Source organism: Meriones unguiculatus, chromosome 8, assembly GCF_030254825.1.
Source record: "Meriones unguiculatus strain TT.TT164.6M chromosome 8, Bangor_MerUng_6.1, whole genome shotgun sequence".
Lineage (NCBI taxonomy): Eukaryota > Metazoa > Chordata > Mammalia > Rodentia > Muridae > Meriones > Meriones unguiculatus.
Window position 1 is genome coordinate 9413045 of NC_083356.1, and position 17987 is coordinate 9431031.

General features: G+C 39.2%; 1 protein-coding gene across 5 annotated transcripts in view; it reads left to right on the plus strand.

Annotated features, from left to right (window-relative positions):
• Window positions 1–17673, plus strand: part of Yaf2 (YY1 associated factor 2) — a 59745-nt gene extending 42072 nt beyond the window's left edge. For all 5 annotated transcript variants that reach the window (XM_060388777.1, XM_060388781.1, XM_060388778.1 and 2 more), the window contains exons 3-4: window positions 15613–15765; window positions 16729–17673. In XM_060388777.1, the coding sequence (XP_060244760.1) occupies window positions 15613–15765; window positions 16729–16966 (391 nt within the window). In that variant the 3' untranslated portion in view covers window positions 16967–17673. The remainder of the gene's footprint in view (window positions 1–15612; window positions 15766–16728) is intronic.
• The last annotated feature ends 314 nt before the right edge of the window (window positions 17674–17987 follow it).

Consider the following 17987-nt stretch of genomic DNA (forward strand, 5'->3'; position numbering starts at 1 on the left):
CTTTGGAAATCCATGTATCTTTGGACATGGTAGCTTTGCTCTTCATGTGTCCTCTGCTTTAACTCCCCTGCTTTTCAGCTTTGCCTGTTGAAACTCTGCCCAGGGCCTAGCTTTAAAGTCCTCTTTTCAGAAACACTCCTTTGACTTTCAGGAGTTGAGGTTATTTATGTTTCTTGCCTTTCATTTTTTTTTTTTTCAGCAAATACTTGGACATTTAGAAATTATGTTAGAGGTCTTTGCTGGATTCCTTCTGTTTCTTCTACTAAACTGCAGAGCATCAATGCCAGAAACCACACTGTCTTCATTAGTCCCTCTTCAGTTTAACATAGTATTTTGCATGTAGAAATCTTAAATTGAATCATGATCTCAACAGTTGAGCCTCATTGTTTTCAAATAGACTATTGCATGATAAAACTATACTTGTGCCATGCTTTTAATTCTAAAAGTAAAATATGTTATTCACTTATAAAATAGGGTCAGTGAGCAGGTAAGGGTGCTTGCTTCCAAGCCCTGATAATCTGAGGCTGGTTGATAGAAGTGAATGTTCTTCTGCAGCCACAGACACCATGGCATACATATACATACACACAAACAAATAAATGTAATAATGTAATAAATATTTATAAGATACCAAAGACAGATTTGAAAAATAAATGACTTTTAGACCTATGGTTCTCAACCTTCTTAATGCTGCAGTTCTTCTTGTTGTGTTGATCCAACCATAAAGTTATTTTTGTTGCTACTTCATAACTGTCAATTTTGCTACTGTTACAAATTGTAATGTAAATCTCTGATATACAGGATATCTGGTCTGTGACCCCTGTAGAAGTGTCATTTGACACTCAGAGGGGCGGTGACCCACATGTTGAGAACTGTGTCTTAGGATCAGTTGCATCCTAAACTACTTTTGAGCATTGTGGGTTTCTTCTACCGTCTCCACACTGCATCTGGCTCCCCAGAGCAAACAACCCAAGTGTCTTGATGAGCTGTGTTCTCCTTGCTCTGCTTTTCTCTTTCTGCTGTGTCCCCCTCTCCCACACTAGGAATGACTGCTTTTTTATTCAAATGTCTTTAGTTAACAGATTTATAATTATATTTTTGTAACAAATTGCCTTAGAACATTTATTTTCTCAATTTTGGTAAGTCATAAGTTTGCCTCAGTTTTTAGGGGGATATTTCAGGCTCTAGATTACTATCAGGTTGTAGTTAACGTCTGCTAAGGCCAGTCATGCTGGTCTGTGCCTGTAGCCCACACTAGTAGGAAACAGGCAGGAAGCTTGCTAGTTCCAGGTTAGTTAGTTTAGTCAGACTGGGGAGGAAGGACGGGGTGGAGAAAGGAGGGAAGAAGATGCTAACTGAGGCTGTGCTCATCAGGTGGCTTGACCTCTGGGCACCTCCTTCCAAAGCTGGCGCACACTGGGTGTTGTTGACAGGACTGCCTAATCCTTTGCCTGTGCACATCTCCATAAGGCTGGCTCCCAGAGCAAGTGATCCCATGACTAAGACAGAAGGCTTAGAAGTCCCACTCTGTCTCTTCTCCCCTTACTAGGGAACCCATGTTGTTGGTTCAATGTTCTTGTGGAATGCATACAATTTACCCTTGTTCATTCAAATGCTGATTCCTCTACCTCACTCTATGGTTTCAATCCGGACGTTGCATTGTGATGTTTATTATTATGTTTATGTTTCAAATTTCTTTAGAAATTTGACAATTTGAGCTGTTTAAAAGTGGGGATACTGTACAATGGTGGGAATGCCTAGGCTCACTGGCCACAGTTTTGGAGGGGCTAGTCACAAGGGGAATTGCTGTGGAAGACAGTATTTACTAATAATTATCTTTTAGTAAAGCTTGCTGTTCTCTTAAACAGCTGTATAACCAAATCACCACACAGAGACCGGGTTTACTTAGTTAACCCGGAACACAATGCTGGGTAATAGCTACTCCCTCCTAAACTTCCAGGCACTCATAGTTTCCTAACATTTAGATTTCCCACATTATACTTGCTTTTTGTGAAATTTTAGGTCTGGTTCATGCTCCAAGTCCTCCAAGATCTATCCTCAGGCTCTGCCTTCAAGCTCTCCTCTCGCCCCTTCTCCTCCCACTTATTTCCTGCTCTCTAGCTTCTCCCCTCTTTCCTGTCCTCTGGCTCCTCTCAGCTCAACATTGTGTCTAGTCTCTTTATTTTGGCCTGTTTACACAAGAGTTGAGACAGGATGCTTAGAATGAATATCACAATGCAATATCTGGATTGAAACCAGAGTGTATGTGTGTGTGTGTGTGTGTGTGTGTGTGTGTGTGTATGTGTGTGGGAAGGGGAGAAATCAGCATTTGAATGAACAAGGGTAAGGTGTATACATTTCAGAAGAACATTATACCAACAGGGAATGAAGTGAAAAATAAAAGCAGCAGTTGCCTAACACCTACTGCACATAATTTTATATTTAAATTTTTCATACAGTATATTTTGGTCATGTCTTCCCCTTCCCTAACTCTTTGTAGATCCTTTCCACCTCCCTACTCATTATCTTCTTTCTCTCTCTTGTTTAACACATACACCAAGAACAAATAAACAAAAAACCAGTAAAACAAAAAAATGGCAAAATGAGACAAAAAGTGTCACCTTCACTGCCCCTTGGTCAACTATTTCTGTGTGTGTGTGGGGGGGGGGGTCTGATCTGGTGTGGTTGATAGAGCCACTGACACTCCATTGGAAAAAGCTGGTTTTCCCTTTGCCAACATCTATCAGCTATACATAGCCCCTTGGTTAGAAGTGGGATACTGTGTCCACTTCTCAGTGCTGGTGTAAGACCTGGGGTCTCACAGCTCAGGAGTTCAATCTCACCCTTCCCAGAAACTCCCCCAGACCAAGACTCGTTGCAAAAGCAAGAGGTTTATTAACCATTGTACAACGGGGTCACCCCTGCCGGTCAGCAAAGAGTGGCACTGGGAGACAAAGGCCTTTAGGTTTTTAAAAGAAAAATTGCGGGGAATTTGAAGTTGCAGTTTTGGCAATTTAGGATTGGATGAGAAAGTTATAAAGTAAGATAATTGGTTAGTCTTAGGTGTTCAAGCTTGGCCAGTCCTGCCAAGTGTGGATGCAGCTGTAATTTAAGGTGGGGGTGGTTAGCTCATCCTTGAAGATTAGTAGCTACAGACTTTTGGCTGGAGGTCAAAAGCTACTTAGAAGAAGTCTAGGTTCGTTGCTAAGAAACGCTATCTCAAGGACAAGGGTCTGGTCCTTCTTTTGCTGAGTGAAGGTCATTGCTTGCTTGCCCTTTTTTTATATCTGTCCTCACAGATAGGGTCATATTCCTTCACTCTCTGGAAAGGTACCAAGAGGCTTTAGCTTAACCTGGACCTAAAACTCAAAACTATAGGCTTTAGAAGACATATAGGTTACAAAGTTAGCCTAACCCTTTCACTGGAACCTATTTAGGTGTCTGGCTTGAACCTATTTAGGTCTGGGTAGGTCATGCAGTCAGTCTCTGTGAGCTCACTTGGGCATCAGTTCCATTGTGTCTGCAAGACTTCGTCCTTGGGGTCATCCATCACCTCTGACTCTTACAGTCTTTCAGCCCTCTGTTTCCCTCCTGATCTCTGAGCCTTGAGAGGAGGAGTATTGATATAGCCATTCCATTTAGGACTGAGTGCTACAAAGTCTCTTACCCTGGACATTGTCCAGTTGTGGGTCTCTGTGTTCATCTTCATCTGCTGCAGGAAGAAGCTTCTCTGATGTGGATTGGGTGAGGCCTGATCTATGGCTGTAGCTGTGTGTCATTAAGAATCATTTTGTTGCTATGTTTCTTTAGCATCATAACAGTGGGGTTTCTCCTGTGTAAACTAGATAGGTGTCTGATTTATTATGTAGCTCACTTCAGCACATTGTGTACTAGGATTATTGGCATGTGCTAGCATGCTTGTCTTATTAGATGGAACTATATAAAATTTAACACATTACTTTTATGTGTGTGACATTTCATTTTGTAACTCCATTTCCAGGGAATTCAGCAGGTGTGTACTTGGTTCATGTACATGCATGCACACTAAACATTCACACACATAAAATCAATCTACTTTTTAAAAGAATATGGGTCACTGTAGTAATGGTAAAAGAGTGTTAATGACTGCATTCATACTCTTTGTCTATAACATATACATCCCAAGATTCCCTCCTACTGGATGCCTAAAATTCTGGATAGTACCAAACTTTGTACTGTTTCCTATAAGTGTGTGCGCGCACGTATGTTCTCACACACATACACACACAGAATGAGAGAGATTATGATAAAGTTTAATTTATAATTAAGCACAATAAGAGGTTAACAGTAATAATAAAATAGATCAGTTTTTATGTGGTAAAATAAAAGTAATATGAATATGGTCTCAAAAATACTTTGTTTCTGGAATTAAAAAAATTTATTTATTATGTATATAATGTTCTGTGTGCATGTACAGCCACGTCAGAAGAGGGCAACAGATCTCATAGATAGTTGTGAGCCAGCCACCATGTGGTTGCTGGGAATCGAACTTGGACCTCTACAAGAACAGCCAGTGCTCTTAACCTCTGAGCCATTCTCCAGCCCAGTTTTGGAATTTTTTATGTAACTTTTTAGAGCTTTGCTTAAATTTAACCATGGACTATGAGGGACTACTATAGCGTCAAGAATCACAGAAAACTAATATGTAAAAGGTTAAAAGATGTGATTTTCTTTTGGCATGATTGATGACCTTAGTATGTATAATTTTTTGTGATAGAATTAAAATCTAAAAACATGCAGTTAACTGAGCAGCTGAAATGTATTGTTGGGGTCTAGCATTTGGCTAGGGTATGTAGGCTGTAGGTTGAGTCTTGGGGGCCGCTAAAATAAGTAACAGGCACATAAAGGTTGAAATATGAGAGTTACAATGAGAGATAATTGCCTTATAACCTTGGAAATACTAACAGTGTCTGGGTGTAGCTCAGTGCAGTGTTTCCCATCATGCACAAAGCCCCTGGGTTCAATTTTTAGGAAAAAAAAAAAAGTTGGAAACAAATTTTTATATTTGTGTCTTTGTGTGCTTGCATGCACAAGAAATGCAAGCATGTGCAAGTCAAAGGACACTTGTGGGAGAACTACTTTCTCTCCTGTAGGTAAGTTACAGGAGTCCATTTTAGTTTGTCCTGTTTGATGTCACATGCCTCAATAATAATTTCTTCACACACTCTTCTGTGAGTAGCTGAAATGATACTAAATCTTGCACTGAGCATGAAATCCCCACCCCCCAGGAATGAAAAATTTTTTTTAAATATTTATTTATTTACTTATTCAATGTTCTGTCTCCATGTAAACCTGCATACCAGAAGAGGGCACCAGATCTCATTATAGATGGTTGTGAGCCACCATGGGGTTGCTGGGAATCAAACTCAGGTCCTCTGGAAGAGCAGCCAGTGCTCTTAAGCTATCTCTCCAGCCCAGGAATGAATTCTTAGTCAAGATAGTTTTCTTGGTAGTTCTGGAGACTTTTTTCTTTCTTACTGAGTAGTTTTCTTATATCAGAAAATTTTAAATTACTGGATAAAATGATGACAACAAGAAGAGAAGCTAGAAATTTCCAGTAAGTATTCACCAGACATCTGCTCTGTGTCATTTGTGAATCTTCATCACTGAGCTGAGTAAAAATGATCTCCCTGGAATGCTGATGTTCCTTTAGTTAGTGTCCTTGTAGCACACAGGTGTGCTAATGATTGTTTTGTCCATACGTTGGATTCGGTTGTAGTGTTTTGAGTCTTTTCAACAGCTCCATTTGTAAGAATGACGTTTTATGTTTTGTGCGTTCCTTAAGGTTTCCAAACAAGAGTACTTACTTTTAAAACATCATCATATGTCTTTTTGGATTCTTACTGTCTAGTATATAAAACATGTGGGCTTTTGGTTTCACTTATATCTTGAATGGTTTGCTATTTTATTTTCCTAGGAATAATACCATCTTTGCTTATCAATTTTCCCAACTATATTTTAAAAACGCAAGGCAATGTACAAATCAAAGCTATTATATCAATTTCAAGGGAATAGAAAAGAGGAATAAAGAAGAGTAATCTTTTTTGGCAGGGGATTGGGGAGAGACAGAGACTTTTTTAGGCTGGCTGTTCTAATTGTATAGACCAGATGGCCTTGAATTCAAAGAGATCTACTTGCCCCTGGGAGTAGAGAGGTGTGACACCATGACTGGCTAGAGTCATTTTTGTAGTCTTTGTTCTCTCTACCCTTTAGGTTTCTTGAGTATGATGAAAGTTAGAATATTATCTTTCCATAGAGATAAAGAGAAAAATGGACAAATAAAGGCATTTCATAGTTACTCCTTGAGTCTAGAGGTAGATGCAGAGATTTAGGCCTGCAATGTTAATGATGCTATAATAAACCGTGGTGGGAGCTCTCAGACTGCAAGTCTTTAAATGACAGTATCCTAGACTATTTTGCTCAAACTCATGAATTTCTAAGTGAACAATGTTTCTTTTTAAATTTTTATTGAAACTGTCAGAAAAAAAATATCAGACATCAGCTGCATAGTATGTGCATCTCAGTGAACTTCTATATAATTGGAGCAGTCATTCTGAGGGGCTGGGACTTCACATTGTTTTTACATTTTCACTTCAAATGTAGCTTGTTGTTTTGATTGTTGTTTTGTTTTTTGAGACAGGGTTTCTCTGTGTAGCCCTGGCTTTCCTGGACTCATTTTATAGACCAGGCTGGCCTCGAACTCCGAGATCCACCTGCCTCTGCCTTCGCAGTGCTAGAATTACAGTCATGCACCATCATACCTGGCTCAAATGTATTTTTATGTCTCATTTACAACCAAAAAATGAAAATCTATGTCAAGGTTAAAAGTAAAAAGGCAGTTATCTTTCTAGCTTCTTTCCTGACTCCAGAGTTGATTACCTGTGGAGCCTCGCTTCATACCACATGCATATAGGTAGCACAAATTACACTCTGGGCAGAAGGGAAGCCTGAGGCAGGGAGGAGGATCTTGGGGGAGGGCCATGGGAGATGGAGAGTAATAGGGAGTGTTTTTGTTTCGCACAAAATTTAAAAAAAATATTTAAAATCATATTCTGGCATTGCTACACCTATAATAAAAATGAAGAACAACAACAACAAAACAGTGTTTGGTTATTTTGAAGCACAGAGAATGGCTGTTCTGTTTTTAAAATTTAAAAAGAATTTTGAAAAGAAAGCATTTGGTGATATAAGTGTAGGAAGGATTAGAAGTAAAGATAAGTTAGAAATTTATAATAAATGTATTTAAAATAAAAACATCAGCCTTTACAAGATGAGTATATTTCTTGTAGATTATAATTTGCTAGTTATATAAAAGAAGGGAAAGAACGAAAGAAATCTTGCCTGACTGCATAGTCCTGTTAATCCTGGCTACACTGTAATCCAAACTCAAGGCCCATATGGGCCACAGAGTGAGTTTAAGGTCTGCCTAGGCCATTTTGTGAGACTGTGTTTCAAAATAAAAGTGCAAAGAGGGATAGAGCTATAGCTCAGTGTTGGAATGCCTTCCTAGGTGGTGGGGAGAGGATCTTGAACTGGGGGATGTAGCTCAGAAGAGCATTTAGCATATATGAGCTAGTTCTGCATTTGATCTCTAGTACCAATAGACCAAACAAAATAAATAAAACCTTTGGCGATTTAAAATCTGTTTGGCCTCCATTCAAAGTTTCCACATGCATGGATTAAAACCAATCATAGTCAGTTTCCAAGAGAAAAAGTTGCTTGTATACTGAACATGTACAGACCAGCATAATTCCCTTCATTATATTATGGTAAACCAGCAGACCTGCATCCCTATCTTACATGTTGTGTTCATACACCTGAACATACGGATTTGTAAAAATGTATTTAAGTCTAGGGATGTATCTCATGGGAAAGTGTGTAGTATGCACAAAGCCCTAGTTTGATCCCCAGTACCACATAGACTTGGCATGATGGCATATGCCTATGATGCCAGTACTCCGGAGGATGAGATGTTCTAGGTTATCCTTGACTACATAGTAAGTTTGAGGCCATCCTGGAGTGCATGGAAAGAAAAGAAAAAGTTTACTTCTTAATGCCCACCTTTCACTGGAATCATCTGCTTCTACCACTAAAGGACCCTACTCTCCCATTCAGCAGGTTGCTCTCAGGTGGAACAAAGGCCACACTTCGTTTTGATCCCTGAGCCCTCTAGACAGTGTAAAGGACTGTGATAACTGTGTCCCTGCTGCTGTCAGTGAAGGATTTTAAAAGCTTATTGAGCCCCTAAAGAGCAGTGGAGAATTCAATTTCACTTTATCCTTTTCACTCAAAGTTGAATCAGATTAAATAATCCTATAATTGTGAGTACAGTTACAATTTTCACATGAAATGTAATCCTTTTTATTTGAACAACAATAAAACAATGGAGTATTATATAATACACGTTTAGAAAAGCCTACAATAAAAATAGGTTCAATTATTCCGAATCTTTCTAAAAATAATTTTATTTTATGACCATTTGATAGATGTTAATGCATTCTGGTTACTGTTACCCTGTATCCTCTCTTAGGTCCCTCTTATCCTGTTTAACCCTTCTTCCTGAAAACCTCTTTTCTACATTCTTGTCTTTTTCTTTTTTGACACAGTGAGCTTAACCAGGGCCTTCTGTGTTTGTACTGTCTATTGGAGCCGGTAGGCTCTCTAATGGGTAAACAACTGAAGGCAATGACTCTCCCTCCCACAGGAGCCACTGATAACCAGTAGTTCTGCAATGATGGATAGGGTTCCAATAGCCCCTTTACCATCCATGACTGACGTGGAGGCCCATTCTGATACAGGTGTAGTGTAGGTACGCTCAGCTGCTTTGGGATCATGATTGCAGTGGCCGTTTCATGCCTACAAAACAGTATAACTCAGCTTTCTCTCTGCCCTCTGGCTCTTCTGAGGTTCTCCCTGAGCCTTCCGTTGGATGATGATATCAATGTCTGATTAGGGCCAGGCAGTCAAGTGTCGCTTTTTTACCAGCACTTTGAAAGCTGTATCTTTAAGGAATAACATTTTTTAAAGGCAAGGAACACTATAGAAAATTCAATAAAGGATACAAGGTGCAGAGATGATTTGTGATTGCTTACCAGAGTGCTAGTTCTATAGTTCTGCTTGCTGCAGTTCAGTCACAGTTCACAAACCTGCAGACTCAGTGTATTTGTTAGCGTTTCCACCGACACAACAGCTGATAGAGCAACTTAAGGCAGAAGAGGCTTCTTTGACCATGGCTTTATAGTCCAATCCATCACCATAGGGAAAGCACGTCCTATAGTCTGGTCTTCACATCTGGCAGACAAGGGAGCAGAAATCCTGTTAGAACCGGAAACGATGTCACCTTGAAGGCCTTCCCCAGTGGTTCAGTCTGCTTCTTTTAAAGGTATCATAGTCTCCCAAAACAACACTGCCAGCTGGAGATCAACTGTTCAAACAGGTGACGAAACAATGAGAGACATAACACTTTGCATGCCTCATATAGAGATTATTGGTTCTCTTACTTAGAGAAGGCCGTTGTTGTCCTTAAGTCTACCATTTCTATTCCTTATATGATTGGAGGCTCCTTATCCCTGTATGTCTAGGTATACATTAGAGTGCATTGTTTCACCTCCACTCTATCCTCCAGGACTGTAGTATAGACCTAGCATTACTCGTTTGTAGCCTGATATATTCTGTTTCTTCTCTGATAAATTCAGCTAGTTCTGTTAGTTTTGCCTCCTGGACTATAATATTCTCAGGTGTTTTATTTTTACCATTGAGAGTATAGCACTTTAGAAATATTCTAGATTGATAATCCATTTAAAATAAAAGATCTAATTCAGCTTTATGGACCTTATGCTGTAAATTATTTCTTAGTAATAGATGTTTACTTTTACAGTAGTTAGCCTGCCTGTCATCCCTGCCTCCACAAGGAGTCATTGTTCTAGGGAGAGAATACATGTTAAGAATAAATAATAATTAAAAGAATAAGGACAGAGTAGCAACTATATTGTATGATTTATGAGTTGGAAAGTAAGGATTGTTTTCTTTCATGAACGTGGGACTGTGATACAGTGAAACAGTACCATCTAGCTGATGGTGCTAGCTTGGAGACTCCTGTGCATGGAGGGTGAGGACTGTGCATGGAGGGTGAGGAGCATCTTACAAATACTCAAGCGTCTCAGTGCAGCATCATGGTTAAATGTTCATGCATGTACTGTGATCTTAGACGAACGTGGGAAAGCTAGGCAACTTTTTCTCTAAAGGTAACTAAACACAGTGAACATTAGTGCTATACACTATAGTGACAATAATAAGGCACTTCAGTATTTCCACTTTTTAAAGATTTATCTATTTTTATTTCATGTGTATTTGTTGTGTGTGTGTGTACAGTACCTGAGAAGGCCAGAAGAGGACATTGGAACCTAGGATTAGAGATGATTTTGAGCTGCCAAGTGTGTGCTCAGAACTGAATCTAGGTCCTCTGCAAGAGCAATACTCTTAACTGATGAGCCATTTCCCCAGCTCTAGGATTTCCACTTCTTTTATAAATTTTATGTCAGTAATATTTTATAGAATTTTGAGGTAAAAGGACTGACAATCAAGGCATAGTATATGAATGTGACAAAGCTAAAATTTAATGGAAAGACCCAGTGATTTATGTTTTGCAGTGACAGTTTCATAGCTACAGTTTCTGTTTTAGAAGACTTAGTTTTAAATGACTCACTATTTACTAAGCATTAGCCTGATTAAATATATTCTTAACCATGCCAGACCTTTCAGCTTCCTTTTTCCATAATGTGGTATAACTGAGAAAAGAAATGAACTACTGGTTACTCTGACTTACACACTGTGTCTTTACGCGTGTGTAGCAGGTAGTTGATCCTGGCCAGTAAGCTTAGAGCCAGTACCCTGTTCCTTAAGGATGTTTCTCAGAAAAGGATATGCAGGCTATACTGATCTGGTAGTATTCATTACTTCTAGATAGTTATATGTTATGCTGCACCGCAGGTATACTATTATGTGTTAGTAAGAAAATAAAACTGAACTCTTATTCATTCCCCAGCGTTAGCTCTTGGTGTCCAGGGTGAACTGGGCGATGCAGTACAAAGTGCCTGTCAACACCCTTAGCTTTCTTAGTGCTGGGTTTCCTGTGTAGATGAGTGCACATAGCATTGACGTTGCACTCTTCCTAACAAAGCGTGGTTCCTAAATGTTGCGCATAGTACTTGCTAGTATTTAAGAGTCTATTTTTTTGTTTTTGTTTTATCTTTGATTTCACTCTTTTAGTCTACTTTTGTTGCTATAACAATATACCATAGGAATGCCATAGGGTGGGTACTTTATGAATAACAGATTTGTTTCTCCCACCTTTTAAGGTTTGAGAGTCACAAGCCAAGAGACTTAGCTGGTAGTGAGGGGTATCTGATGAGGGGTATCTTTATGTGGTTGTAGAAGGGCCATAATGGCTCTCTGGAACCTTTGTCAGGGCATTAATTCTTATCAAGGGTTCTGTTTTTAGGGCCTAACCACCTAACTTCCTGATTATAATCTTATTTGGGATTATGTCTCAGTATAAAAATTTGAGGGGACATGAACATTCAGACAGAATGTTGGCTATGTTAAAGTCAAGGATTTTTATTTCTTGCTTAAGGAGTATCTATTAAAAATGATGAGGGCACAGCTAACCAATTACTGCTCACCCTTGACTTTATTCTCCAAGTAGTCTGAAGTCTATTGCTGCTTCTTTATTTTAGGCATTTTTACTTTTTTTTTTTTTTCTCTTTTTCTGCTTATTTTTCTGTGGCATTAAAAAAATTTTTTTCTTTTCCTGGTCTATTAAAAACCTTCCAAACAACTTCCTTTTCTTACACAACTTTTGCTTCATACTGATGTCCATACTCTTGGTTAGGTTTGTTTGAGTTTCTTCAGAGACTCTGTTACTCACAGGAAACTCCTATTCCTTAAAGACTTCCTGATGCTGTCTGTGCAGCGTTTTTCATCCCTCTGCTGCTTTGCATTGTCTGGAGCTTTCTGCTGCAGTAGTCACAGTATTCATAAAATGTCTTATATTTCTTGAAGCTGCTTTTCAGAAAGATCTCTTGTTGTGTAACGGTTTCCTCTGAGATTGAAATATTCTGTCTGCAGGGAAGTTCCTTAAACAAGAAGGTTGAGCTTCAGGAAATCCCTGAAACTGACTAGATTCACTAGGCCCCTCCCTGCCAGAATAAGCAATAAAACCTATGAGTCTAGTCTAGAAACTCTGCAAAGAAGACTCTGAAGCCAGACCAGCTTCCCAAAAGGAGGAGAAGTCAGTGGAGCTGCCTGGGAGAGTTTTTGAAGCAACTGAGGCAGCTTTAAAGGATGCTCTCCAACCTGTTGAGTTGTCTGCAGATTGCAGTGTGCTTCTGATTCCTAGCTTTGTGAACTGTTAACCATGCTGGGGTGGCTTTGGTGATAGAGTTGTCTTTTAAGTAATTTTTGCTCCTGTAAGTAACCCCTCACTCCTTACCCTTACAGGAATAAGTAACTTCAATGAAACTCATTGGTTCACTAAATTGGACTCTGGTCATATCCATACATTGTTCTGTTGTGAGTTCCCTATTTGAGTGAGTAGATGTGTGTGTTGAATTTCCCCAGGAAAAGTTATCTCACAGAGCATTCCTATGTCAGAGTGGTTAGCGTTACTTGAAAATTAGCCAGAAATACAAATTCTTGGTCTTCACCCTGAAGTCACTGGATTAGAAACTGCGGAGGTAGGAATTGGCCAAAGAAGCCTCAGGGCAGTTCTGATGCTGCTTGGATACATGAACCAATGCCCCAACTCTTGTTGTTGCTGGTGTGTTCTTATCCTTAATAGAGCAACCATTGCCTTCAGACCGCTTTCATATGTGTAGGTTTTTTTTTTTTTTTTTTTTTTTTTGCATGTATTGTGTGTATGGATGTGCATGTGTGTGTGAAGGCACATACAGGTCTGCCCATGGAGATCACAAGAGGATGTCTAGTATCCTTTAACATTCCTCTCCCCTTACCTCCAGCCTTACAGCCCTTGAATCAGGATCTCTCACTGAACCTGGAACTTGCTTGCCTGGTGTTCAACAACCCTAGCTGTTACCCATATCCCTCCTTGTTTACAGGTGTGTCAGGAGACCTGCCCAGCTTTTTACCTGAGTGCTGGCGATCCAAACTCAGGTGTTCAGCAAGCATTTGACTCCCGGAGCTATCTCCTCAAGCACATTAACGTAACTGTTGGTGTGGACTGCTAGGCCTGGTTTCTGTCAGTCCTGTTTTTAAAATTAGTGTAGGTCTATCTTTGGCAACTTTCCAGTATTTCGCACTAAGTAGGCTGCTTCCTTGTACCCTGCCTGCTAGCCTTCAAACTTTGAATGTTTGATTGTGCAATATTATTTCCTGCTTGTATCCTGCTGTAATAAAAAAAAAAAAAGATTTTTAAAATGCTGTATCCAAAATAGGATAGGATTTCTAAACTACGATTTAATTTTTTTAATTAAATTAAATTACGATTAAAAAAAGACAAAATTTACACATTAATCCCGGCACTTGGGAGGCAGAAACAGTTACAGATCTGTGAGTTTGAGGCTAGTGTGGTCTGTGTAATTAGTTCCAGGCCAGCTCAAGTATCAAAGTGAAATCCTGTCTGAAAAAACTAAAGGCGGAAAAACACTCAAATAAAATTTACACACTGAAATTAGGTCTGAACATCTCATTGAATTTCTGTACAGTAAGAATAGCCATTCTGAAGCTGTAAAACTTTACATCATATTTTACACTTTATTAACAAATATATTTGTATTCACTTATCCTCCACCAAGGTGGGGGTCCTTGACAGAGTTGAAACTAGGATAACCATTAGCTTTATATCTTCTTTCATTACTCAAATGCGCCTTCCCTGTGTTTTTTATTATCCTTTCTACATGTTATGTCCCGTGCCCGTGCCCGTGCGCGCGCACGCAAACACACACACACACACACACACACACACACACACACACATGCACGCACGCTATGGGCTAGGATCTACAGATGAAGGAAAACATGTATGTTTGTTTTTTTTCTTTCTGAGGTTGTGTGATCTTGTCTGATACTATACATTCTAAGTTCTTCCTTTTGATTTTTTTTTTTCACAATAGGATTTTCTAGGCAATAAAATCATCGTTTATAAAACATGGGTTAAATACCCTTCTTTCTGCGCTCTTGCCCTCCTCCTCTTTTACTTTCCTTTCTCTCTTTGGAACTTAGAGATTGTTTTATCTGAAGCTTGCCCCAATTGCCCAAGCTCTCTCAAAGCTGGAGGAGTCCTTGATCTGGGGTGATAGGGTACTTGCTCATGCTAACAACCAAAGGCGAAAGCAGGCAGGTACCTGAAATAAGTCTTGTAGTAGGTTTTAAATAAATACTATTAAAATGTGGAAGTTGGAAAATCTCAGAGAATTGAGTGTACTCCAGTATCAGAAATAAATGCATTGCAAGATTATAGTCAGGGACAGAAGGAGTCTCAATGATTTCAGTGACTAAGTTTTGACAGTAAACAATCAGTGAGTGAATACAAGTTGATGTTACTGCAGATATTTAGCTCTTTAACTCAGGAGGAGGGAGGGAGGCGTTAACATTCCTCGGCCTGGAGTGTGCCTTAGCTTATTCTTTGCACGTGCGAGGCGGTGTTCTTCACCCACAGCACTGATACAGTACAAACAACTTAGTGTAAAGGTTGTGTTAAATCCTTAAAAGTCATTTTTATTATCATGTGTGCCTTTTTAATTTTTAGTTTTTTTTTTTATTTTAATCACAGGTCATTCACTTGTATCCCAGCCGTAGCCCTTCCCTCTTTCCCTCCAAACCCCACCCTTCCTCCCTTATCTCCTTCCTGCCCCCTTCCAAGTCCATTGATAGGGGAGGTCTTCCTCCCCTTCCATCTGATCTTAGCTTATCAGGTATCTTCAGGACTGGCTGCAATGTCCTTATCTGTGGCCTAGCAAGGCTGCTCCTCTCTCGGGGGAGGGGGGAAGCTCAATGAGCCAGTCATTGAGTTCAAGTCAGAAATAGTTCTTGTCCCCCTTACTAGGGAACCTACTTGGATACTGAGCTACCATGGGCTACATCTGAGCAGGGGTTTTAGGTTATATCCATCCATGGTCCTTGGTTGGAGAAACAGTCTCATAGAAGACCCCTGTGTCCTGATATATTTGGTCCTTGTGGAGCTCCTGTCCCCTCTAGGTCATACTAACTCCCCCCTTCTCTCATATGATTCCCTGCACTGTGCCGAAGGTTTGGCTATGAGTCTCAGAATCTGCTTTGATAATGTGTGCCTTCTTATTTCTTGGATATACATTTTAAATAATGTCACATATTTCTTTATGTACAGTTACATTCTAATGATTTGATCATGTATCTTGGACTTACATTTTAACTGTTAAGGATTGTTCTATTTTGTTGAGCATGAATGACAATTTATATTTTACTTGAGAAACTTTATTCTTGAAATCATCATAAATACATTCTCATAACATGCACTGTTCTTTCATAACAGGGTGTATCTTTGAGTTATAATAAGCCTTCTCTTTATTGTGCATACAGGAAACCTCGCCCCGTCTCACAGCTTGTCGCACAGCAGGTCCCTCAGCAGTTTGTGCCCCCTCCCCAGTCAAAGAAAGAGAGGAAAGATAAAGCAGAAAAAGAAAAAAGTGAAAAGGAAACAACTAGCAAAAAGAACTGTCATAAGAAAACCAGGTAAAAAAGTGTTTTGTGGTTGAAATAATAAAAATAACCACTCAGTATTCTGTTTTAACTTTGATCATACTCTATAAGCAAACTGGAAGTAAACTTCTATCTCAATATAAAATATCACAGGTTTTCTGAGCTTGAAAGCTATGTTTGAAATCAGAAAAGGTCAAAAGCTTAAATGTAAAGAGGCTTTTCTTTCTTAGTAGATATTTAGAAGACATGTATGTCTGTTCTTTTTACTTCATTAATAAAAATAGACACTTGAAATACAGGAGATGGGCATTCAAAGTTGTGAGCTTTGACCAGTGATCATGGTTCTGGATATTGTCATAAGTCAATTGTGCAGCAGTGGGGCGAGAGTTTAGCCTTTGCTTTATTTATTTATTTAAAAGATTTATTTATTTATTTATTTTGTTGTGTGTGTGTGCGCGTGCGTGTGTGCGCGTGCGTGTGCACAAGTGTTATGCCTGCATGTATGTATGTGCACTGCAGTGGTGCCTGCAAAAGTCCGAGGAGGGTGTCACATCTGCTGGGACTGGACTTAAGGATGTGGTGAGCTGCCGTGTGGGCGGGAGGAAATAAAACCTGGGTCTGCTGTAGAACAGCCAGTGCTCTTACCCGTTGAGCCGTCTTTCCAGTCCGCATCCTTAGCTTTTATCAGTTGCCTTTGTGGTGCAGTCATGTCCTTGTTACCCTAAAACGTCTACTGGAATAAAATTACTAAGCTGCCTGCAAACTTCAGTGTGACTTTAAAGCACTACACACAGGCTGCCAGTCTTCTTTCATGTTGAAGGTTCACGGATTATTTTGTTTGTTTTATGTTAATGAGTTGAAATATTTCATGATACTTTGGTGGTTTAAACAGAAATACATTGATTCCATTACTTTTGCTTGGTTATTTAGTATGTACTCAGAAATTTTGTAGTGAGAAAAGCTAGCTTAAAAAACTCTTTTTTTGTGTGTGTTTAGACCAAGATTAAAAAATGTGGATCGGAGTAGTGCTCAGCATTTGGAAGTCACTGTTGGAGATCTAACAGTCATTATTACAGACTTTAAGGAGAAAGCAAAGTCAGCGCCTGCGTCCAGTGCTGCTGCTGGGGATCAGCACAGCCAGAGCAGCTGCAGCTCTGACAACGCAGAGCGGGCCGTGTCCGGGTCCTCCTCGCCCCACGGAGAAGCCTCGTCCCTGAATGGAGAGTCTCACTGAACATTCTTGCTCCACGTAGTCATGCCTGTCCTCCATGGAAACACAGATTATGCCAAGAACTACCACATTTTCATGACAGACGCATCCATGCCTAACCTAAAATTTGAGTTTTTCATGAAATACAAATTTTCCAGAATTTATTAGATTTTACTGGAGTGTAAGCTACTGAACATTTCCAGACTTAACATTTTGGTCTCTGCTGTTAAATGCCATGAAAATGTGGTTGAATTATTCATTATGCAGTGTTATTGGTAAGTCTATTTTCACTTATAGTTTAGTGAATTCTAACACATAATTATTGAATTCTCTACTATTGGCATGTAATGAGTTTAAATTTTTTATTACATAGTGCAAGCTGCCTAAATATGTATTATTTGAGAATTGTGAAACAAATAGTTATATGTATGCAAGTCAAAGATCAACTTAATCAACTATTGCTGCAACAGGATCTTCTTAATGGGTATCCTCTTAATGCACCTGCTGGTACTTGGTGTGGTTAAACAGGAAGTTGTTATTAAATAAAGAATTTGTATTGACCTTTGCCAAGGTTTTGACATGTTTTTACTAAATTATTGTTTCTGAGTTATGTTTTATCCATTTTTTGCAGTTTATGTTTGTTAGTTTGCTTACTTTTCAAAGCATCATTTTATTGTACTATTTACTAGCTGAATAGTGAACAATAAAACATGGACTGTTTAGCTTTCTAATTCAGGTCAGTGCTGTTGTCATTGAACACTGGTATTTCCTGTCCTCTCTAAGACATTAAAGTTAAAGAAATAGAAGCTCTGGCAGGAGCAGAAAAGAACTTGCTGTACTTGGAAAAGCTTTAACTTTAGCTTTAATGATAGTTTTATCACTGTTTCCTTGTTCCAAACCTATCCAGGGTCATAGACGTGAATCTAGTTAATATAAGCATGGTAACTATTATGCAGAGCTGGGAAGTTAATCCTAAGTCAGTTCAATTGGCCTTTACTAAATATAATAATTCGTATGAAAATCATAGTACTCTATTTCCAGATAC